Source organism: Podarcis filfolensis (assembly GCF_964270895.1).
Source record: "Podarcis filfolensis genome assembly, chromosome: 2".
Taxonomy (NCBI): domain Eukaryota; kingdom Metazoa; phylum Chordata; class Lepidosauria; order Squamata; family Lacertidae; genus Podarcis; species Podarcis filfolensis.
This window is the reverse complement of record NC_139605.1, coordinates 63,131,777-63,153,318: the sequence shown is the minus strand read 5'-3', so window position 1 is coordinate 63,153,318 and position 21,542 is coordinate 63,131,777. Positions and strand designations below refer to the sequence as shown.

General features: G+C 42.8%; 1 protein-coding gene across 4 annotated transcripts; it reads left to right on the top strand.

Moving 5' to 3' along the window:
* The first annotated feature begins 371 nt into the window (after positions 1–371).
* LTC4S (leukotriene C4 synthase) lies at positions 372–21,006 on the top strand. 4 transcript variants are annotated; one of them, XM_083592067.1, is made up of 6 exons: positions 372–1,739; positions 8,845–8,916; positions 14,252–14,351; positions 18,208–18,278; positions 19,726–19,807; positions 20,770–21,006. In XM_083592067.1, exons 1-6 carry the CDS (start codon positions 1,640–1,642, stop codon positions 20,879–20,881), a joined length of 537 nt encoding a protein of 178 aa, XP_083448193.1. In that variant the 5' UTR covers positions 372–1,639; the 3' UTR covers positions 20,882–21,006. The 4 variants fall into 4 exon arrangements, with proteins under 4 accessions (XP_083448193.1, XP_083448192.1, XP_083448194.1 ...); XM_083592066.1 differs by lacking the exon at positions 372–1,739 and adding an exon at positions 1,992–7,000; XM_083592068.1 differs by lacking the exon at positions 372–1,739 and adding an exon at positions 2,009–6,249.
* Positions 21,007–21,542: the final 536 nt, after the last annotated feature.

Below are 21,542 nucleotides of genomic sequence, written 5' to 3'. Positions count from 1 at the left end.
ACTTAACTCTCTCCCTTTTATTGAACTAACCCTAATATTGAAAGACAGAACTAAAATACGTTTGAAAGTCAAGACCGCTGTTGTTGTTGTTTAGTATTTCAACAATAGGTAGAAAAAGCTTTTACTAATGTTACCCATTTATTTCTGATCACATTTTGGTACCCTTTAACATGAAGAGTTGTTATTATAGGAAACAAGCTATTTTTCACCATTTTGAATTGTTGACCTTTTTGACACTTGTAGGCATTCACCATACAATGTTAGGTTTTGTTAATCACAGAGGAAATGAAAATGTTCAACAGATTTGTATATTGGAAAACATCCAAAATGATATATCTATATCTATCTGTCTATAGGAATATGTATATGTATATGTATATAGGCTTCACTTACCTTAACAGGAAATTGCAAAACAGGCATTTTCTTAACATCATTTTTCACTAGGGAGACATGCAAGTTACATTCTAGAAAACATTATAAAAAAACACTAACACACTGGAAAGAAGTTGGTGTGTTGCTCTAAACTCTTTAAGGGCCATTTCATTCATTTTGAAGAGGCAAACTCCGGGATTGCTACAGAGTTAACCTATATGATGTATATTTGTTTACATTCTTGCTTCTTGTTTTATTTATGTAGGCATTTGTGTAATGCCTTTCAGGGCTATATAGCCCTTTCAAGGCAGTTCACATCATAAAATAATGGGAAAAAGTAATTTCACAAACAGCAATAAGCACACTTCCCGCAGGAGGGAGTGCCATAACAATTGGGCCACCTCTTTTTATTTACTTGACCACCTTAAAGTAAAACGTTTGTACCTGCCAGCCTGATAGACCATGCTAGTGGTCCCTCACACTGGGTCTTCAAGGTCAGGAAAATTCATATGGGTCTCCCTGGTCCCAAGCCATTTAGAGCTTTAAAAGTAATAACAATAGCAGTACAGAATCACAATTAAATATTCCAAGCAACTGGACAGATGCATTTTTATCCAGCTGAAGCTTCCAGATAGTCTTCAAAAGCAGCCCCACGTAGTGTGTGTTATCAGTAATCTAGTCTGCCTGTAAATGAGGAGATGAATTATTGTGGCAATATCTGCTTTATCGAGATGGCGGTGCAGCAGGTGAATCATCCAGAATTGATAAAAGGCGCTCCTAGTCACTGATGCTCTTTGCACCTTCATGGATAGTACCAAGTCTGGGAGAACCCCAGTTATTAAGTACAATAATCCCTCATTTTATGCATAGGCTCAGTTTCAAGTATTCCATGCATACATGAAAAATTGCATATACTCTCAAACCCTTGGAGCCACTCTATGGCTAACGGGTGAGGGAGAGAGAGAGAGAATTCCAAGTACTCACACAAAAGCATGGTAGGCAGCTTAAATGTGTCAGGTCTGCTTGGGGTTACATGGTGCAAAAAGAACCTTTAAGCTCTCAACCTTGCTTGTGACTTGTGCAATTTCAGCCAGGCCACCTTCAACTGCATATTGTTAAAACTGCATAATTCAAATGCACATAAAACGAGGGATTACTATACACCTAGAATGTTAATGTGTGAGGAGTGTATAGGTGTTAATGTGCTATCATGTTATAGGTTAGAGTAAAATCCCATGTACAATTGTGTGTTGTTCTTTTGCATAAAATGTTCTTCTGCTCCTTTCCAAGAAAACTTACTTTGCAGGCTACTGGTTCGCATGACAAATGCACAGACCACAGAATGATAGCAGCCAGCGCTTTGCATGGTAAGTAACTTTTATCTGTTTCCCCTTTCAAACTGAAGAATCATGTTTTGCATCAGATCAAAAATAAAGTATTTCTGACTTCTATCAGTCCATCCAAGCTGAATCAGCGATTTTCACAGTTTTAGTGCAGATCTTTTGCAGAAATCAATTGTGCTTTTAGCTTGAGAATCTATTTTAATCTTTTTTGTGGTTACAGAATATTCATATTCTAGTCTGAACCCTTAATTGATGCAGTATCACTCGGGGCGGGGGGGAATAGACAGTTCCGTTTAAGATACTTACTTTGTAGTCATTCTACAAAGATTTGTGCAATTATTAGATATGGGGTTGCTAACCTCCTTTGGCTTGAGGGCCACTTTCACCCTTGGTTAACTCGCCTGGGTCTGTATGCCAGTGATGGATGCCATCACCTGCATGTACACACACAGAATGGACCCAGCCACACAGAGCTCCCACTCCTCAGCTGATCTGTGCAGACCAGCAGAGGAGGCGCGGTTATTGCCCCCTCCATGCTCATCAAATGTTTGATCTGATTGACTGGGGAAGCAGCAATTCCCATTCCCACCAGGGTGCTGGGCTGGATGGAGAAGTTTAAACAGGGTCTACTTCTCCCCACTTTTTGCTGCTGCTAAATCAGAGGGATCTTGGGGTTGCGTCAGGGTCTTGGGATTGGGGTTACACTTCCTTGGTTTGAGATACTTTGTACATGGATACTCCAGCACAGGATGGAGGAATCCTTTTTGTTCGTAGGGCATTTCCCCTTCCTTCCTGGTCAACCAGGGACTGTATGCAACTGGTGGGTAGGGCCAGAGACCAAAGTGAGCAGAGCAACAGATGTACCTCTAAGCTGTATCCCAGCCGTTCAGAAGTCAGGTGTTTCTCTACATCTGCACATCCATCTCCCCATCTAGCCAACCAAGAGACGGATACATTCCGAACAGGCAAAGCCACTTTGGGGTGGGGTGGAATAGGGCTGGCGAAGAGCATGGTCTGAGCAGAGAGTCTTGTGGTCTGTGGAGAGGCTTTAAGGATCAGATAGGGAGCCTGGATTTTGACCCATAGGCATGAGGTTTCCCATCGCTTCTCTACTGTATCAATCATCTTTTGCATCAGTTTCTCAATTAGGGTCTTGCTAAATGATTTTCCAAACTTTGTTCAGCCATCTGTTGTATATTAAATTAGGAGGCCAGTAGAGGTGCAACTTTTAGCTGTGTGTTTCTCTTATGGTTTTAAACACTGCAGTGCAAGATGCTAAAAAGAGCCGCTTTTTCTGGTGGTGGAAGAGCGGTGCAACATACTGGCCACAAACTGACAGAGCTGGCAAGGATCTTAAGAAAGGTTGGGCTGCGATGCCTTAAGCAACCATCATGAGAATCATACCATGAAGTTGTGGAGTAGTAAGTTGTCCTTTGGCATTCAGAAGAGACTTTATAGCCCCATTTGCCATGGATCCACTTGCTAAAAAGCACACGTGCAGGTTTCTCTAGAGTTCATGGCTGTAGAGTTGGCTGCAGGGTGTTGTGCGGAGAGCCTGACTCTAGTCTGTTCTGCCATCTTAAATTATTGATCTATGAAAAATGGAATAATCCTCATAGGTGTCATGACTTTTAGAATTATTTTGGAATGTGTTTCAACAGAGGTTAAAAAAAAATCTAAAGTAGATTTAAAATTCAGGAGGATACTGGGTCAGTTTTTCACACACACATTTTTGAATTCCTTTTGTATTTCCTAGGGAGAAAGCATTATAAACGCCTTGGAAAATCTTACCTTAGTTGCCACAGATTTTTGATAGTATTCTGATATCAGACCTGCACCCTAGATGGCCTAGGTGGTTCAGGGATGAGCAAGGAAGACATAAGTTCTTGTTTCACTTCCATCCCTCAGTGCACAGGGCTTGCAGAAAAATACTGTAGTCATTTGCGCACCTTGCTGAGCTGCATTATTGAATCCTGTGGGATTTCTAAGCAAATGTAATTTGAATACATCTGCAAATTCCATTTTTTATCAGCTCCTTTAGTGGGAAAAAATGAAACGGAGCAGGAGGATTTTAATATGAAAATATATTTCAAATAAGTCTTGTGTTCTTCGCTTGCCTCCAGTTAAACTACACAGTGGGTGACATCCGGTATTAGTCATACTTACAGCAGACTTATTTAAATCAGTAGGTTTACTCTGATTTTGATATTGCCTCCTATTTCTATGAGATATCTAAAGTTTTGACATTGCTATAAGCTTCAAGAAGTGCTTTAAGAAAGTACATTAGACATTTTAAAAAAGGAAGATTTGTATTCAAGTATAATCTTCAATACAATTTTCTTTACTGCTGCAGATTTGCTATTTGAAAATCTATCCCTGCATCATCAATACCATCTGATGATTTGTTTTTACATTTCCTTCCTCCGCACGTGCATGAGAGCACACAAACAAAGACCACTCTTGAAAAAGCCTTTTCAAATAAGAATTGTGATTTGCATTCCCTGGATTTTGTTTTAACGCTTGACTTGTGCTTGGCACTCATCTTGCCAATCTGTGTGCAGTATTTTCTTACTGTGATAATCTATCAAGGCATTCATAATACCTGAAAAATGCATTGTGAACAGCTTGCTTATGACTATTGATGTGTGGCCCGGGACAGCTGGTGGAAGTGAGGGGAAAATCTTGGCTGCTGGAGCTGATACAGAAAATGAGTTACTTGGAAGGACTGAGGGTGGTCTGGGGTAGTGCAGAGAATAGCAAGAGTTGCACAAGTTTTATTTTGGAGGTCTAGGCATTTATGCCAGTGTGCAGCTCTTGGAGCCCAGAATCCAGATAGGAATGTTTATTTTGGGGGAGCAGCAGCAGCAGCAGCAAGGTGGACTCATTTAACCATGTATGCTGCTGTACTGATAGGTCAATGTCTTTAACTATCCAGAATGTTTATGCATTGGTCAGTGGAGTCTGTGTGTGTAAGACACAGAATGGGAGAGAGAGTTAGAAAGGAAATGATCCCCCCCCCCGACAGTGTGATAGGAGGCAGGGAGGAACAGCAGGAGGGCATAGCCTGGGATGGCCGGAAAAGGGTAGAGACCTTGTTGGCTGCTTGGACATATGAAAAAGTAAGTTATAGATGGCAGAGAAATGGAGATGTATGAACAGTCTTTATCTTCAGGGATCGACAGTAGTGATGCCCTCTAGCCCTGCCCAACTCAGTCACACCATTAAGTTCCAGCATGTTCAATGGGAGTTATCCCAAATTTTCAAAAAGAACCACACATTATTTCCCAGGTAATTGCATCCAGTCCTTTTTGAAGTCATGGGTGGTGACATTTGCACAATTTGCACTATGACTCAGCCACCAAGATGACATGGTCAAGCCCAGCACTGCAGGAATCACAACGGAAGTGTGTTTATACTGAAAATATATCCGTTAAACCTTTGGATCATTCATTGTCCTTTTCTGCTGACGCAGTGAAAATCTTAATGAAGCATATAAGGGCATCATTGGAGAAGTGCAGGTGCATTAAGAGTCTCCTCCCCTTCTACACTAGTGGTGTCCTCCTGAATAAGAAGACCACAGCAGCCATACTCCACTGGCATCAAGCACAGCATCTGAACCTGTGCAGTGTTCTGCAATAAAAGGAGGGCTATAAGGGCAGTAGATGAATGGTTGAAGCATTCTAATCAGTCTCCACTAAATTTGAGGTGAGGATCTAGAAGAACCACTTGATGTGGATGTGGCGTCAGCCATGGTGGAAGTGTCCCTGATTGAGATAATGTCTGCTGCTATTCTACATCCAGTTATATCTAAAACTCAGAAAACAACAGAACAGTATCTTCTACAGCAGAAGAGTTTGGATTTGATATCCCGCTTTATCACTACCCGAAGGAGTCTCAAAGCGGCTAACATTCTCCTTTCCCTTCCTCCCCAACAAACACTCTGTGAGGTGAGTGGGGCTGAGAGACATCAGAGAAGTGTGACTAGCCCAAGGTCACCCAGCAGCTGCATGTGGAGGAGCAGGGACACGAACCCGGTTCCCCAGATTACGGGTCTACCGCTCTTAACCACTACACCACACTGGCTCCAGCACCTTGTTCTGGAAAACAATTTCCTTCTGAAGCAGCCGCAAACCACCACTGCCACAACTATGAAGGCCACTTCCTTTTCTTCTGGCGATAATAAAGTAATGTCACATCCACCACTTCACATCAAGGTGGCACCTACAGCTGCGGCCACGCTAGATGCTGACAAATTAGGCAGCACAGCAAGCATGGCTGGCAAGTGTCCTCCTTTGTATGAGAGCTCAACTTAAATGACAATGGCAAATACCTTATCAACAGCAAGTACTGCAAAGTGATTGTGTGGCTGGGGAGAGCTGGAGGATGTTCAAAGGTTGCTACTACATTCCATGCAGTATCATCTGTCTGCACTACAGGGGACTGCTGCAAAATAAGAGAAGCAGAATGCATCAGCAGCATCTACACATTCTTTCAGGTTCCCCTCCCCAGGGCCATCTCCATGTCCATTGAGCAGGTGGGATATGTGCAGTTGAGTTTGCATCAAGGTATTAACAATGGCTTACAAAGCCCTAAATAGCTTGGGACCGAAATACCTGCAGGAGAGCCTCTTCCATTACCAGCTAACTTGCTCCTTAAAATCAGGTGGCAGCAGTTCTTCTTGTAGTCCCCACTTAGATTGGGGGGGGGGTTGTATATAGAAAGGCCTCCTTGGTGGGACTCAATCTTTGGAACTATCCTCCTACAAATGTATGCCATTATTATTGAACTAAAGATGTCAACTGAATACATTTCTATTTTTCCATAGTTTTGTAGATTGACGGTGGGACATTTAATCCTCAGCAAGAATATGTGAATTGGTGTTTTAATGAGTTGCTGCTATTTCTTTTTAGCATTGTGTTTTTTTGTTTGATGTACATTGCCCTGAATTCCTTTGGAGGAAGGATGGTTTATAAATATTTTAAATAAACAGAAGAACTGCTAGGAAGCAAACCTGACAGCCCAGTCACCCTACATGGTGGAAACAACATGCTTCACAAGGTACAGTCCTGGGTGACGTTCGAGGAGTAGTTGAGGAAGGCCATACAGGAGAATGGGTACCTGCTTGTGTAACTACAAAACAGACATATCGAGGCTGTGGAAGGTACCTGATCACCTGGATGGACCTACAGTTCCACGACACCTCTGGCAACTAGGTGTGGGGAGATGGTCCTCTGGAAATAAAATTGAGAGAGCATGTGACGGCCACCTGTTCTGCAAGAAAAAGGGTAAGAAGAAGCTTCCTCTTGAGTAGCAGCACTTCGTTTGCCTTTCTCCCAGGCGTACAAAGCTGTTTCTTATCATACTGATCTTGGGCTATAGGTTCCAGGAAGCTTACAGCTTTCAGATTTTTCCTCCCTCAAGCAAAGAGATGTGCCACATTTCACAGCCAATGCAATTCTACTGCCTTTACATTTGAGCCTCAGGGCAGATCAGGCTTCACTAGTTAACCCTATGTTCCTCAAATAAACAGACAGGAAAGATGCCCGTTTCTGGATAATTCACAACAACTCATAAAACAAGATCCATGTAAACAATCCAGGACAGCAAAGTTCAAAGGAGCACAAGCACCTTTTTGGTGAAACTGTCAACATCAAGCTGAATAAGTGCATTGAGGCTCTAGCTAATGAAGCGCTGATTGAAGTATCCCATGTGCAGTAGAAGGCCATATCTCCAATCTGGCTGGTTGGGACCACTGCTCACCGCCTTCCTCCTCCTGTCTAGCCTGGAAATCCACTCCTGCTGCTTCTGCCACCGCCCAAATTAGGATGCAGGAGGAGCAGAGCAATGATAAGGAAGATGGCCCAAAGTGGCAGCGAGCAAACCTGCTGATCCACTGTTGTTTCCTCCACAAAGCAGGCAGCACCAACAGGGCTTCTGTTGATTGTAGGTCCTAAGATTGTTGATATTGATGGAGGGGCTTTTTTAAGCACTCTGGTTCCAAGCCAATTAGGACTTGATACACTGATGCTAACACCTTGAAGGGAACCCAGTAGTTCACTGGTGGGCAGAGCAGGCATGCTGGCTAGGGCAAATAGGAGTTGGAGTCCAAGAACATTTGGAGGGCCACAGGATTCTCAGTTGTGGGGCATTTATGATGGTGACTGCCTAATACTGCTCAGAGCAGTAGTTGGGGCACTGTTGCTTCTGCCTGTCATTGCCACCAGAAGGTCCTGCCCAAGCCCCATAAGACGTGAAATGGGCCCAGCAGCCAATGCTGCCTTTCAGACAAAGTGATCAGGAAGGGAAAAGAAACAGGCCCATGATGGCCTGGACCAGGAAATGTTTTCTTGACTTTTTAAGAAAAACCTTGCATACCTAAAAACCTTGCATATACAGGCACAGCCAGTATAATTGGAGAAGGAAGACCTAACCAACTTTGGGATGTGAGTCAATCCGAGATGACTGTCCAGAGGGCAAATTGGATTAAACTGTGTAAATGCACTTGTGCTCACAAGATGTCACTCATTCTCACCTGTTTGTAAGTCACTCATAGGAAGGAAGCAGTGTGACTATATCTGCTTAATCAAATGTGTATATGCTGTGTTTTTACTTTACTCCGAAAGCACACGGTTTCTAATTTTCATTGCTTTAGCTAGCAAGAAAACAAAGGTTGGTCATTGAAGTGGTCATCTGCTGTTACATTGGTTCAGTATTTCACCAGTGAGCAAGTAAATGTCCAAAAAGAAATCTTTGGCCTCAAAACTGAATGACATTTAAAAGAAAAGAAAATATCACTAATTCCTATCATACCATGGCTGAAGTGGTGCATATTGTGCTTATTGTAAAATGCTAGGTATTCAGCCATTGTGAAGTGCCCACATCTTAACAATAGACTATTGAATAGGTAAATGAAGCTCAGAGTGTTTCATTCAATAGTATCACTGTTGACGGGATCCAGTCAAAACCATCCAGCAAGCAGTGAGTTAACTAACCAGCCCTTTGGAAGAGGAAATGGAGGGTTGTGCTGTCTGATTATATTGACAGCCACTGTGGGCATATATTAAGGAGCAGAAAAGTCATAGCTTCAAAGTCTGTGTAGTTTTGTAGCTGCCTTGCTTTTGTCTCGCAGTTTCAAGATCCAGCATGCTGCATCAGATAGCCTTGCTGGCCACTGTTACTGTCCTGGGAGTCTTGGAACAAGGTAAGGAACATGCCAATACTATTAGAGACAAGTTTAATATCTCTTTTTAGGCAATATAAGCCAAATAAGATCTCTCAAGTTAAATAGGAAATATGTACCATTGATGTAGCTTTTGGGCGAAAAAAATGAACTTTAAAGTCTAAAAAGATAATTGACTTGCAACTTTTGCCTTATATTTTAGAGCAGCAGGGAATAGAAACTGGATTGTAAAGCCATACTTGCAATGTTGATAATGGTGTAAACAACTTTTTAAAACATTTGTTCATTAGAATGCCAACAATTGCCTGAAGAAACAAAATGGTAAGAAGGGTCAAGATTAACTGAACTAAATCAAAGGGATAATTTGCTAGGGAATTTAGGCTTCTCTCATGGGAAACCTTGAGTAGTAACAAGATGATTTAAATCTCTGTCTCCAAGAGTTAGAGCAAAATACTGCATAAAGTGAGGACATGGAATGTAAAGTGTCCCTATTGCATCCTAGCAATTTCATATGCAACGGCAGATTAATACATAAAAAGGCACTCAAATCAACTTTATTCTTTTTGCATAATGAGCAGGGGAAAGAATAATGATCAAGGCCGTTCAAACCTGGCAACAATATAAAGAGACTTTAATGCGGACTTGATAGATAGCAGCCTGTTCCGAAAAAAAGAAAAAAGAAAAAACACCCAACCCTTTATTTGTGGTATAAACTGACAGTGAGATTTGTTTTTAATTCCTGAATTGACAGCTTGACCAATTAAAAATGTCAGCTAGAGTGGTGTGTTTATTGTGTGCTGATGTATAATATCTGAAAGTCTGTTCTGGTGATATGCTGGGAACTGTCTTACCCTTTTTTTAAAAAACACCTGTTGATACAAGTGGGGTCTTCATATGAGGGGATAACATGCAGAGCAAACTTGCATGAGTTTATGATTCCCCTTACAACAAAAGTATAACTGTAGGTTGTAGGGTTCCTGCCCCCCCAAAGAGGAGACGGTAATCTCACAGGAGCTGATGAGCCCCACATCATGCAGTTCATGTGAGTAAACTGCCTGTTTTTTGTTATTTTTTTGTTTCAGTTGTCCTAGCATATTTTTAGGAACCAGGTCTGAGTATTAAAAATAGAGTTGTAGAAAATAATCGATTTGATGGAAATCTGATGGCAAATCAACAGTGTGTGTCATTTAAGACTGATCCTAATTGTAGCAAGTGGGACTTGTAACCAGGGCTGGCCCAAGATATTTTGGCACCTGAGGCAAACCACAAAGTGGTGCCCCACCTCCCAGCAAGGAAAGAAGGGGTGACTGAGTATGTACATCAGCAATAAGCAACATAGGGATCAGCTGCCCCTGTGGATCCTGCCACTTGAGGTGGTTGCCTCACCTTGCCTCATGGGTGGGCCAGCCCCGACTAACAGAATTTTGCCGTGTGGAGACCCTGCCATTCCTTGTTCCAGTCCATCAGGCATGTCTCCCCTGTGCTACTCCATTCCCCTGCTCCCCTGGTTTTCCATTCCCCCTCAAAAAAAAACAGTCGAGTCAGTACCTCACTGGGCTGCTCCTGGTTTTTTCCCCTCAATTTTTTTTTCCTTTTGTGATATTTCTGCAAACTTTGGGGTTCCTCCGCATTTGATGATACCTCCAATTTATGCATGGCTATGGCTGTTTTGGCATCTTAAGGAACTGTACACATGTCTAAAAGATAAAGGTAAAGGGACCCCTGACCGTTAGGTCTAGTCGCGAACGACTCTGGGGTTGTGGCGCTCATCTCGCTTTATTGGCCGAGGGAGCTGACATTTGTCCGCAGACAGTTTTTCCAGGTCATGTGGCTAGCATGGCTAAGCTGCTTCTGGCGAACCAGAGCAGCGCACGGAAACGCCGTTTACCTTCCCGCCGGAGCAGTACCTATTTATCTACTTGCACTTTGTGCTTTCGAACTGCTAGGTGGGCAGGAGCTGGGACTGAACAACGGGAGCGCACCCCGTCACGGGGATTTGAGCCACCGACCTTCTGCCAAGCCCTAGGCTCTGTGGTTTAGACCACAGCGCTCCCTCCCCACAAAAACAAAAATAATTAAGTGCTTGTGCAGGAAGCCAGAGCGATCTTATCTTTACCTTGGAAAGGCAGTACCCAGGCTAATATGAGTCATATTTTCTATCTTTTGGCTTTCCCGTTAAAGCCTGACATCCTTAGTCAATTAATAAATCTCTCCCTTTCTTTTCTGGAATAAGTCAGTGGGGGTGGAGGCAGAGAAACATGAAAGTCAGCTGAGGGATGCGGGTCTTATAGAGTGCTTTCTGCAGCAGCTGAAGTATTCCTTAAAGGCACTCACAATTAATAAATGTTGGTTTATTCAGTTCCTGAAACAGCTAGGCTACTTTCCTGGTAAGGTAATGGTCCTCTAAGCATGGGCCATTAAGGTGACAAAGGAAGTCATAGTTAGAAAGACAAAGGCCAGAGTTGAGAGTTGAATTATGTGAGCTAGAAGCTAGATGCTGGCAGGTGGTGCATCTGGGAGACATAGCCATGCCTGATTTCTGTTGGAATCCAAGGCTGTGGCTTTGAGGAAGCAAGATCCTCTTGGGGTGATAATGCTGTGAACCCCTCCATCGTAGGCTCAGGTTGTATATATGTGTAAATAAGCCTTCTATCATAAAGACACCACAGTCTCCAGAGTCCTTCATTTCAAAGGAAACACAAAGGTAAGCACCTTTAACGCCTGGAATTTCACACCGCTTAGAGATCAGGGCGGCATGCCGCGATATGAATGAGACATGCAAGGTATGTGGAAAAATAAGAGAGCTGAGAGATCGAGGAATCAAATTGGGAAAGGGGAGCTGAAAGATACAGTGGAGAAAAAGGAGTGAGAGTAGGCACGAAGTGAAGAAGTAATTTGTAAAGGATGTCTAGAGCATGCAGTAAGATAAAAAGGCTGGAGCAGGCGCATGAATAAAAGTCACACTAAAAGCCTGAGGAGATGATGATGGAAGAGATGAAAGTGGACAGAGAAATGAGCTAAGCATTACCAAGAGATGTTTTGGAGAGGAAGACTGAATCTGAATATAAGAGGCAGAGTGCTGGAGTCAAAAAAGGACATAAAATTAATATAATCTAGGAGAAATGGATTCAGTGCCCGCCCCGCTGTCAAGATGTTGTGCTGCAAGGGCACAGTTCCTAAGCACTTAAAAGAAAGCAGTCAGCACTGAGATGGAGGTCATGGAGAAGGGAGCAAAATCATTGGGGGATTTTGTTTAACAGAGGGGCTTGGTGGTTGTTTGTGAGATATAATCATGTGTATTAACTTTTGTATTTGTGATTCTCTGTGTTTTCGTAAGCTGCTTAGAGGTTCTGGTGCAGGCCATACACATACCCAATTAAATATTCAAATAAAAAAAGAAGACCTTCCAATTCAGAGTAGGGTGTGTCCGTCCGTCCGTCCGTGTCCCCTTTCCCTGGCCAGGGTTGAGCTATCGCATCTCTTTTTTCCAAAAGCGAAGTACCAGGGTGTATAGCAATTGCTGTTAAAGTTTTCACTATTAGATACATTCAGCCCTTTAGCCCCCTAGTTCTCCAGTCATTATATCTTGACTGCCCACCATGGTTATCACTTGACAGTGCAATGCGGACTGAGCATTCCCAGAGACCATACAATTCTTTGTCTATGTTGGTAGAGAAATGGAAAATGCAGGGAGTGGGTGGGCAGGAGATGGAATGGGTATCTTGGGAGAGCACGGCTGGTTGTCACTTCACAGTGCAGGACTCAGGTCTTGATTTTATTGGCCTTCTCGTGTTAAGATAAGCCACAATGCTAGGCTAAGGGCAGCTGGGAGCAAATCTCTGCAGTTGTGTTTCTAAGAAGCGATGGCCTCATTGGCTTGATTCTCTGCTTAATTCAGTGGTCTTGAGGGGCTGCTGAATTATAATTTCACTCCTTACTAGAAACCAGGCATCCTCAACCTCGGCCCTCCAGATGCTTTTGCCCTACAACATCATGATCCGTAGCTAGCAGGACTAGTGGTCAGGGATGATGGGAATTGTAGTCTCAAAACATCTGGAGGGCTGAGGTTGAGGAAGCCTGCTAGAGACTGTCATTCAATAACTGATCTGATGATGGTGCCAGTTCCATTAATGAAGATATAAAGGGAGAGGGAGATGTTATACAGTCAACCATTTTTCTTAATAATCAAGTTTATATCTCAGGTTTTCACCTCTTGATTAGGGTAGATGGAGTGGAATCAAAATGTTAATTTAAATGTTGTCATTTTTATAGCTTTCACTGCTGGGAAAGAAAATGTACAAGCTGTTTCAATTAAATGTTTAAAAATGTGAAAATGGTTTGGGTATTAGGGACCAAAACAACAGAGTTTTGTGGCCCCTTGAAGTCTTAACAGATTAATTGTGGCACAAGCTCAGGATGGAGAAGCTGTGGCCCAAGATGTTCTTTCTTGGACTCCATTTCCCATCATCTTCACTTGGCATGGCCAGTGGTCTGGAATGATGGGCGTTGTAGTTCAGCAACATCTGGAGGGCCGCAAGTTCCCAATCCCTGGGATAACCCTTTTCTAGCCTAGAATCCACTTTGTCAGGTACATGAAGCATAATCTTCAGTTGGCAGGCTATCTTTTTGCATTTCACTGCCACTGAACTCCAACCTTTATCTGTTTTCCCCTTTTACAACTGCATGCATCTGAAGAAGTGGACCTCCCTGTTCAATAGAAATTTTACTTGTTTCTTTTCCTAGTTTTTGGTGGCACTGGTTAGCCTGTTTTTGAGCCTTGAGTCTGTTTTTGTTTTATAGTTCTGATTTTGTGGTTTTACTATTGATAATGAGGTTGTTGTTATTTTACTGCTATCTTAATTGTGTCTTGTAATTATACTTTATTTTTTAATGCAACCCCGCTTTGCCATCACTTGTGATAAAAAGTGGTATACAAGTACATTAAAGAAAGGAGTCATTTTTAGGTGCCACAAGGTGTCTGTCCCTCTTGTTTGTTTGCTGCCACAGGCTATAATGGCTCCTCCTCTGAGTTATGGGTCTTCATGCAGGATCTATACCCATTTCTGTTTTAGCGCCTTTGCACTTATTCCCTTGATATCAAGTGTTTCAAAGCAACCCAAAGCAAAACTGTGAACCCAAAATGAAGTATGCACACCAATCAACAACATAAATCTGCTCAGATTGCACAGTTTAAGCCTCTTGCTGAGAATTGTGGGTTTTTGGCTGCACAATTTTAGAATTTTTCAGGCATCTTTATTGCTGTTGAGAATAATTTAAAAAACAATAGAGAACCCATTGTGCTTCATTGGGTGAAATAACTGGCTTCTCTTTCCTCCTTGTTTTACTTCCCATCCAGCCTATTTTGCCATGCAGGTGATCTACGTTCGGCGGAAGTGCAAAGTCTCTCCTCCTGTGACTTCAGGTCCACCAGAATTTGAAAGGATCTTCAGAGCTCAGTAAGTTAACCTGCTTCCTCCTTCCCTTCCTTTCCTTTCCATGCCACCCCTCTCTATAATTTAATTTTATCCCAGCTTCCCACCCCTGGAGATGTGAATCTAGATTACTCCAAGTAGGCATATCTCCCAACGGCATACTTCCAGTCACGTGGTGACATTGGTTACCATACAGTCATCTACTTAGTTCCTAAACCATACTTAGAACCAACTTCTATTGGCAACAGCAGCTGTAATTCTGCGTACACATTTTATGTGATCAGGGTGTTAACCAACCACATATTTCCTCCGTCCCCATTTCAGTCTCTCCAACGGGCTGCATAGACTGGCAATGCATCATCTCCAAAGGTTGCGTTTGAAAAATTCTTAGAAGAGAGTTGCATCAACAGGAGATGCTGTGGTCTTGTTTGGGGGTTTCCCACAGGCATGTGGGTTGGCCAATGTGAGAACAGGCAAAGACATTTTGATGAAACCTTTGACCAGTTTAAGAGACACTGACATGCTTGTTGGCACAGATGAGGTGCAACCACATACACTTTGCTCTTCAGACTCTTCATATACTACTTCTTGCCGTAGTTGTGTAACAACTGTGTATTTCATTTCATTTCATTTCATTTATTACGGCCATAGGCCCATACAGGTAAAAACAACACATAAATAACAGCTTGTGCCGTAGGAACAAAAAACAAAAAACTGTGTATTATACTCACTGGCTTCATGTCTGTGTGATGTGACTGAGTTTGAACACCAGACCTTCCATACATTGCAACATTTGTGGAACAAATAGTCTTGAGTTTTTGGCAGTTCAGTGAATGTTTAGCATTGAAGTGATTTCGTGGCCCTTGTGATTTTGTCCCTTGGGTAGCATTTTGGCCAGCGTGCAGCTGAATTCTGATGGCAGGGAAGAGCAAGCTGTGACTGAGAGGCTCTGCTTAGCAAAGAATTCCTACCCACTCACCTCTGCACAGCTCACTTGACCACCTACTCTGGTTTCTAACTGACACTTTCAAAGGAGATGCTAAAATTGCTTTTAGAATTCCGCAAAGACATTGTGACAGTCTGCATTCAATGTATGAAAAAAGGGGGTTCCAATTAACACATTCATTTTAAAGGTAGTAAAGCTTGCCATAGACTTAACAGTGATGGTCATATACCCTTGTGTCCACATGGGAAGTCACAAAATATATGGGGGGGGGGACAGGTAAGTTCTATCAGAGAAGATGCTGATGTTTTTACACTGAAATGATAATTGCTTAAGAGCAATCTGTACTTCACACTGACAGCCCCGTATCTTCAAAGTTCAAGGTAGGAGGGAACAATTTGCTTTGAACAAAGGAGAGGGAGAAATGGAGGGCTTCACCTTTCCCTTATTGGATGTTTCCCTTTCCCTCTAAACCCTCCCCCCAGGTTCCAGACCCATTTTTGTGAAGTAAACATGTACCTGGAACACAGTTGTGGGCAAAACCTGCTACCCTCAATTTTCATAGGAAAAGCAAAGTAGCTTTCACCTCTCCAATGCAAATTTTCTCTCCAGTGGGAGTTTTATGAGAGCAAAGAGGACCATGGGCCTTTATTGTACACAGCTGCAGTATAATATGTAATTTGCCTCTCAGCTGAATGTAGCCGCCTGCAGACTTTGCCATTCTAAAAATAAGCATCAGTCCACCCGCATCTGTTCATAAACAGACACACGTGTGTCATTTAAAATTAAATGGGCTCTACTGTGTCCAGCTGTATCCTATTCAGACTTTTAATGATTGATGTGTGTACTGGTAATCACCAGATTGGACTACTGTAACATAACTTTACATCGGCCTGTCTTTCTGAAGACTGAATTGAAACTTCAGTCAGTTCAAAGTGTGCTAGTATGTCTCTCTGATGGATACAGTGCAGAGGAAGCAGATACTACCTGGGCCAAGATAAGTTCATTGGCACAATATCTTTTTTCTGGGCAATTTCAAACCTGAAATGACCTAAACTCTAGAATACATTGGGGAAACAAGTGCCCATTCCCACATGCCAACCTTATCCGAGATCTGGCTGACTGAAATAAGGGACAGGGCCTGCAGGGCCTTGTGAGTGGTGGCACCTATACTCTGAGATTTCTGCTCTGTAATGTACCTTAAGAGCACTGTTTAGAGATGGTGGCTAATCAGATTTTGTTTTATTGTCCTGCTATTTTGAATGGTTTCTAATGGATTTTAATAGCTATTTCATTTTATTATATGTTCTATTTTATATATTTTTTGTTGGGACTGTCTCATATTTCTGCAGTGACTTGTCCCATGGGCTCCGTTGAGCCACAGTGTGAGATTTAAAATGATTAAATAAACCTCGTGTTGTTCTCCCATCGCAGTCCCCTTATTCTTTATTCAGCTCTCCAATGGCAAATATGTCCACCTCTGTTAATGCTGCAGTTCCGTGATACCACTGCTTAGATCTCTTCCCTCTTGGCTTCCTGTCTGCTCTTACATCCAGCGTGACCTCTTCATCCCTTCTCTTGAAAACCTTCAAGCAGACCTTGCCCCCGCCTCTTTTCTTTCATCCCATCACGCTAACCTTTCAGAGTTCCTTGAGAGTGGCAAGTATACAGGCAGAAGTGATCCAGTCAACACAGCATACATAAGACTTTCAAAAAGACTCCCCCATTCAGCTTAGCAGTCACAGAACAATAAGCAAGTTCCTCTTTTGGATCAGTAACTGGTTACAGAACAGAGAGCAGAGAGAGTATGCATCAGTACAAACTTCTGGGAATGGAGGAAGTAGAGCCCCGTTCCCCCCCCCCCCAGGCATTGGGACCTATGCTTTTTCTTGGCTGCTCTGAAGTTCTCCGTTCACAACCTCCACTCTTCTTACCTCTGAAGCTCTTCTCCTCTCAAATGACTCTACCCTTTCCCCCTTGCTGCCCTGTGTGTGCTTCAAACTGCCTCTTAGAACACTTGTAGGGTGCCAGCTGTTCCTTCAAATTTCACCTCTCCTTTTCCATGAATGCTTTGGCACAACCTCCTTTGACCAAACTGCATCTAAGCCTAAGTATGTGCATCACTGTATAGAGTTGCCTATGTGTCCCTTGTTATCTGTCTCCTTTGCTACCCCCACCCAGTTCCTCCCTTGTCTCCCGTTTGTTGAATTTTTGAATGCGAGCCCACTGATGTTTTTTTCCTTAATCGTAACACAAGGCGCATTGATGGCAGTATATAAGCATAGTGAATTACACAGCACAAAATTCCCCCTGTATTTTCAGTATCTCTCAGCAATAGAAGCAACTTCTTTGTTCCTTTTTAACGAAAATCTTAAGATTCTCTGCATTCAACAGGAGTTCCTTGCTGCCGTTCCTCACCTGCCAAGTACCAGAGTAGTATGGCCACAATCAGATAGTACCTGGATTCTTCTCCCTTGTCATGTTCGTGGCAGTGATTGAGCATGTCAGAGCCTTGCATTTGCCTCATGAAATGTCAAGGAAGCATTAAGATAAGCCTTTTAGATATTCCAAATGAACTGGTACCAACTTTCACCTTCTAGCTAGAGGTCAGGAGAGAAAGGTTCTATTCCAGCCTTCTCTCTGACACCCTCATCTCAGGGAAGAGTTTTCTTTGCAGGGACATTCAGTCATGTAAAATGTCTTAAAGTGGTACAGCCCAGACACGGGTCCATTCTCTGCAGTGTGAACTAGACCATAGTGTTGCGGGTTGGAGATAAGGATAGTGTGCCTAGTGTGGGGTGCTTCATGATAAATCCAGTCATTAAATAAGCTGGTTAGGTGGGATATTATCCAGGGTCTAAGCCTCTGTGATCGTTGTGTGTCATCTCCCCACCCCCAAACTACAGATGAATTAATTTTCTTCTTTGTTTTGTTTAGAGCAAATTGCACCGAATACTTCCCAATATTTCTTTCACTCTTGTGGGTGGCTGGAGTCTTTTCCCATCAAGGTAAAAAAGCAAACCTTAATTCATAAAACTCTTAATGTGAAAAGCATAAAACGTTTTTGTCAGCTAAGCTGCTGCCGCTGCGCTACTTACGCAGCTGCAAAATGATGTTTGTTGCTACATAAAGGGTGGCACTCAGCTACCGTGTCATGTCAGTGCAAGAGTTCTGCTTGTGCAATGGGACTTCCCCCCACCCCTCTTCCCTGTCTGGTGTGGGAGTAGGAGAGAGGGAGAACTTTTTCTGGGCAAGTAGAAAACATTGTGCTGGTGGAACTGTTGGATTTCACCCTATGCCAACATTATTGCATATTTTGAGCAAAGGGTTCAAGTCTTCTGCTCTTTTAAATGAGGTGGCTTCATGCTTCAGGTTTGAAGTGGGCAACTTATTTTGCTTCTGAAGATCACAGGTGATGGGTGGCCACTCAGGGGCCTCATTCCACTGGGCTGATGTTGGCCGTTGCCTGTTTTATGTCTCTTATGTGCAGACACATGCGCTCTCTCACTCACTCACATGCACACTCTGTTGCTTGCACACATTCATGGTAAACATGATTGCTGCAAGTGTCTTTCACTGCAAAGTGTGACTAATATAACCTGTAAGTCATGGTCCAATCAGAGATACAGGCACACAGGGGGTTTAAGATGTCAGTATCCTGTCTGTACTTGACTTGCTTGCTGCAGGAAGCAGTGGTGAAACTACAGCAGTTGTTTCTGCCACATGTAATGTGTGAAGCCACTCTAACATGTTTTTACCCTCAGTTTTGCTTGCAAGTTTGTGAAAGGCTGAAAACAAATGCTCATTTGAGCCACTTCTTGAAAATGTTTTGTGTAGCATGTGACATAATGGCCCAATCCACATAGCAAGTCCTTTTCTCCCCAAATTCCCTTAGGTTGTGGTAGCATGGTAATTCCAGAGCCTAGCGGGGAAATGTTTAAAGTTCCAGGAAAGTCACTATGCTGTCAGGGGGAGGGCTAAGTAGAATCCTTCTCCTCTGACCTCTAGCTGGGAGGTGCTATGACCTTCCAAGTTGGTGCTGATTGATTTGGAAGACCTCAAAGGCTTATTTTAATGCTTTAGTCACAGCAAAAAGAAGAATCCTGTGGCAACTTAAAACATTGACAAATTTAATGTGGGACAATAGCACAGGATGCCTTCAAGTAGTGATGGTGTGGTAAATAGTTGTTTTCACTATTAAGGCAAGGCTAATGCAGGGGCTGCTGTGACCTCAGACTAAAGGCCTCCTGCTTTGCTTTGGTTCCCTTCTCCAAATAACTGATGGATGTGGACTTCTGCAGAACTTTGTGTGCTTGGATGTGTCTTGTGAGTTGCTGTAGCGTAGTGCTTAAGAGCAGGAACTGTAAGTGTAAGCTTTTGATGGGTTTTTTGTTTGAAAATAGGGTCAATGTTCCTGAGTCTTTCCATAAGTACTTTGATTGTCTCCTCCTATAGTTTTGGCTGCATGCTGTGGGGTTCTTTATCTGATTGCTCGCTACCAGTACTTTAGTGGATACGCACGGTGTGCTCAAGGAAGGTGAGTTGTTCTAACCACAATGCTCTGTGTTTTTCAGTGTGCCAGTCAGCTTCTCTCTCAAATAGGCAAGTGCCGGTCTGCCATCTCTGGATATTAGCTGGCATCTGCAGTCTTGATGGCAGCCTAACCTTGTATCCCTTCAGGCTACTGATGGGGGGCGGGCATACAGAGCCGAGTGCTCTTCCATACCAAACACATTCCTTACTTATAGAAAACTAAGTATCGGGGGGCATTACCGTTTTCCTGGCATCTAGATTTCTATGTGTAGGCATGTGTTGTAGTTTCTTGATGCAGAGGTGCATTTAAACCCGTGAGCTCCAACTGCAGCCTGAAATGATACACCCCACAAATAGACTCACCACTTTACTGAGAGCAATACCTTGCTCCAGCAACCACAGGTGGCTCATGTTCTTGATCTCCTTTTTACAAAACCTCTTTGGAAAACCCCCACAATCCTGCTGTTCCACAGGTGTATCATTGCATGTGACCTAGTACTGGCAGCCCTGCTTAAGGATGTCACATGTCAGGAGATAACTGCCCTGCAATCATTATAGAGGGGTGGGGCTTGGACTTGACTGATGACTTTCTTAGGAAAGAAAACAGGAAGGGGGTCACTGGACAAGAGCTTCATAAGTCCTGTAAGTAACTGTATGATTACATCCCATACAGGTCCTCCTTGGTTCCCAGTTCCAACAGGATCCTGTGTTATATGGAAAACTTTCTATTTGTTGAAATTCTGTTTGGTGTTGTCATCAGAAAAGTCCAAATAAATTAGAAAAAGATTTAAAACCAGATTTAACAAATGGTACACATGAGGTTGTGAGAGCTAAAACTTTTCAATACTTTCAATTTATCATATTACTATGGAAATCATTACCCAAGAGAAGCTTTTAATAAGTGTCCCAACTGACCACCCGATCCTAATAGCAACTAACATCTTGTGTTCTTGTTCCTCCCCACAGACTCGCCCCCTTGTACCTCAGTGCTGGAGTTCTTTGCATTCTTATCGGCTTGTCTGTGACAGGGCTCCTTGTCTATTTTGTGCCACTCCCACGTTTTTTATTCCAGAAGTGAGCTTCTGAGTCAGCGTCTACTGCCCTTCTGCTGGTAAATTATCCTGCTTATGACACCATAGGTTTCAACTTTCCAACATTCATTTCATTTCTTTAAATTAAAATGATTGTACATTTTTCTTTCTTTTTTAAAAAGCAATTTTGTGACGGTACATTTTCTTAGCTGTGTTGTGGTTGCAACAGCTTTTACATTAAAAGTGACACTGGGTCAACTTCAACTGGTAGGAGAGAGTGAGCGAGAGATTTAGAGTAACAATTATTTGTATGAGCCAGCAAGTTTTGGGAGTCATCAGTGAGCTCTGAGGTGGCCAGCCCAGTTTGCCTTTCAGAAACTCTGCTCCAACATGATGGTTTCTAAACAGTAACTGTCATAACCAAGCTGTCAACTCATAGTGAATTCCTGTCTGAAGCAAGCACTTACTATATCCGGTAAGGGTGAGGGCTAGCCTGTGGTCTTTCGGATGTTGTTGAATTTCAGTTTGTTTTGGAGCTTCTCTTTCCCCCCTCCTTAAGGTTTTCTATCAACCTTTTCCTTTGCTTACATGTGGCTGCCTTATACAATACATTTAACTCAGTATTGTCTTCTGTGTTGCTGCAACTCTCCAATATCTCAGGCAAAGCAGGACCTTCCTCCATGCAAAATGGCTGTACTTTGTGCTCCA

Bases quoted from the DNA above. Each gene is read 5' to 3' on its own strand.
- LTC4S (XM_083592066.1), top strand. From the start codon at position 6,826: ATGGGTACCTGCTTGTGTAACTACAAAACAGACATATCGAGGCTGTGG. The intron at 18,279-19,725 runs GTAAAAAAGCAA...CTCCTCCTATAG, and splicing joins TGGAGTCTTTTCCCATCAAG to TTTTGGCTGCATGCTGTGGG. The intron at 19,808-20,769 runs GTGAGTTGTTCT...TCCTCCCCACAG, and splicing joins GCACGGTGTGCTCAAGGAAG to ACTCGCCCCCTTGTACCTCA.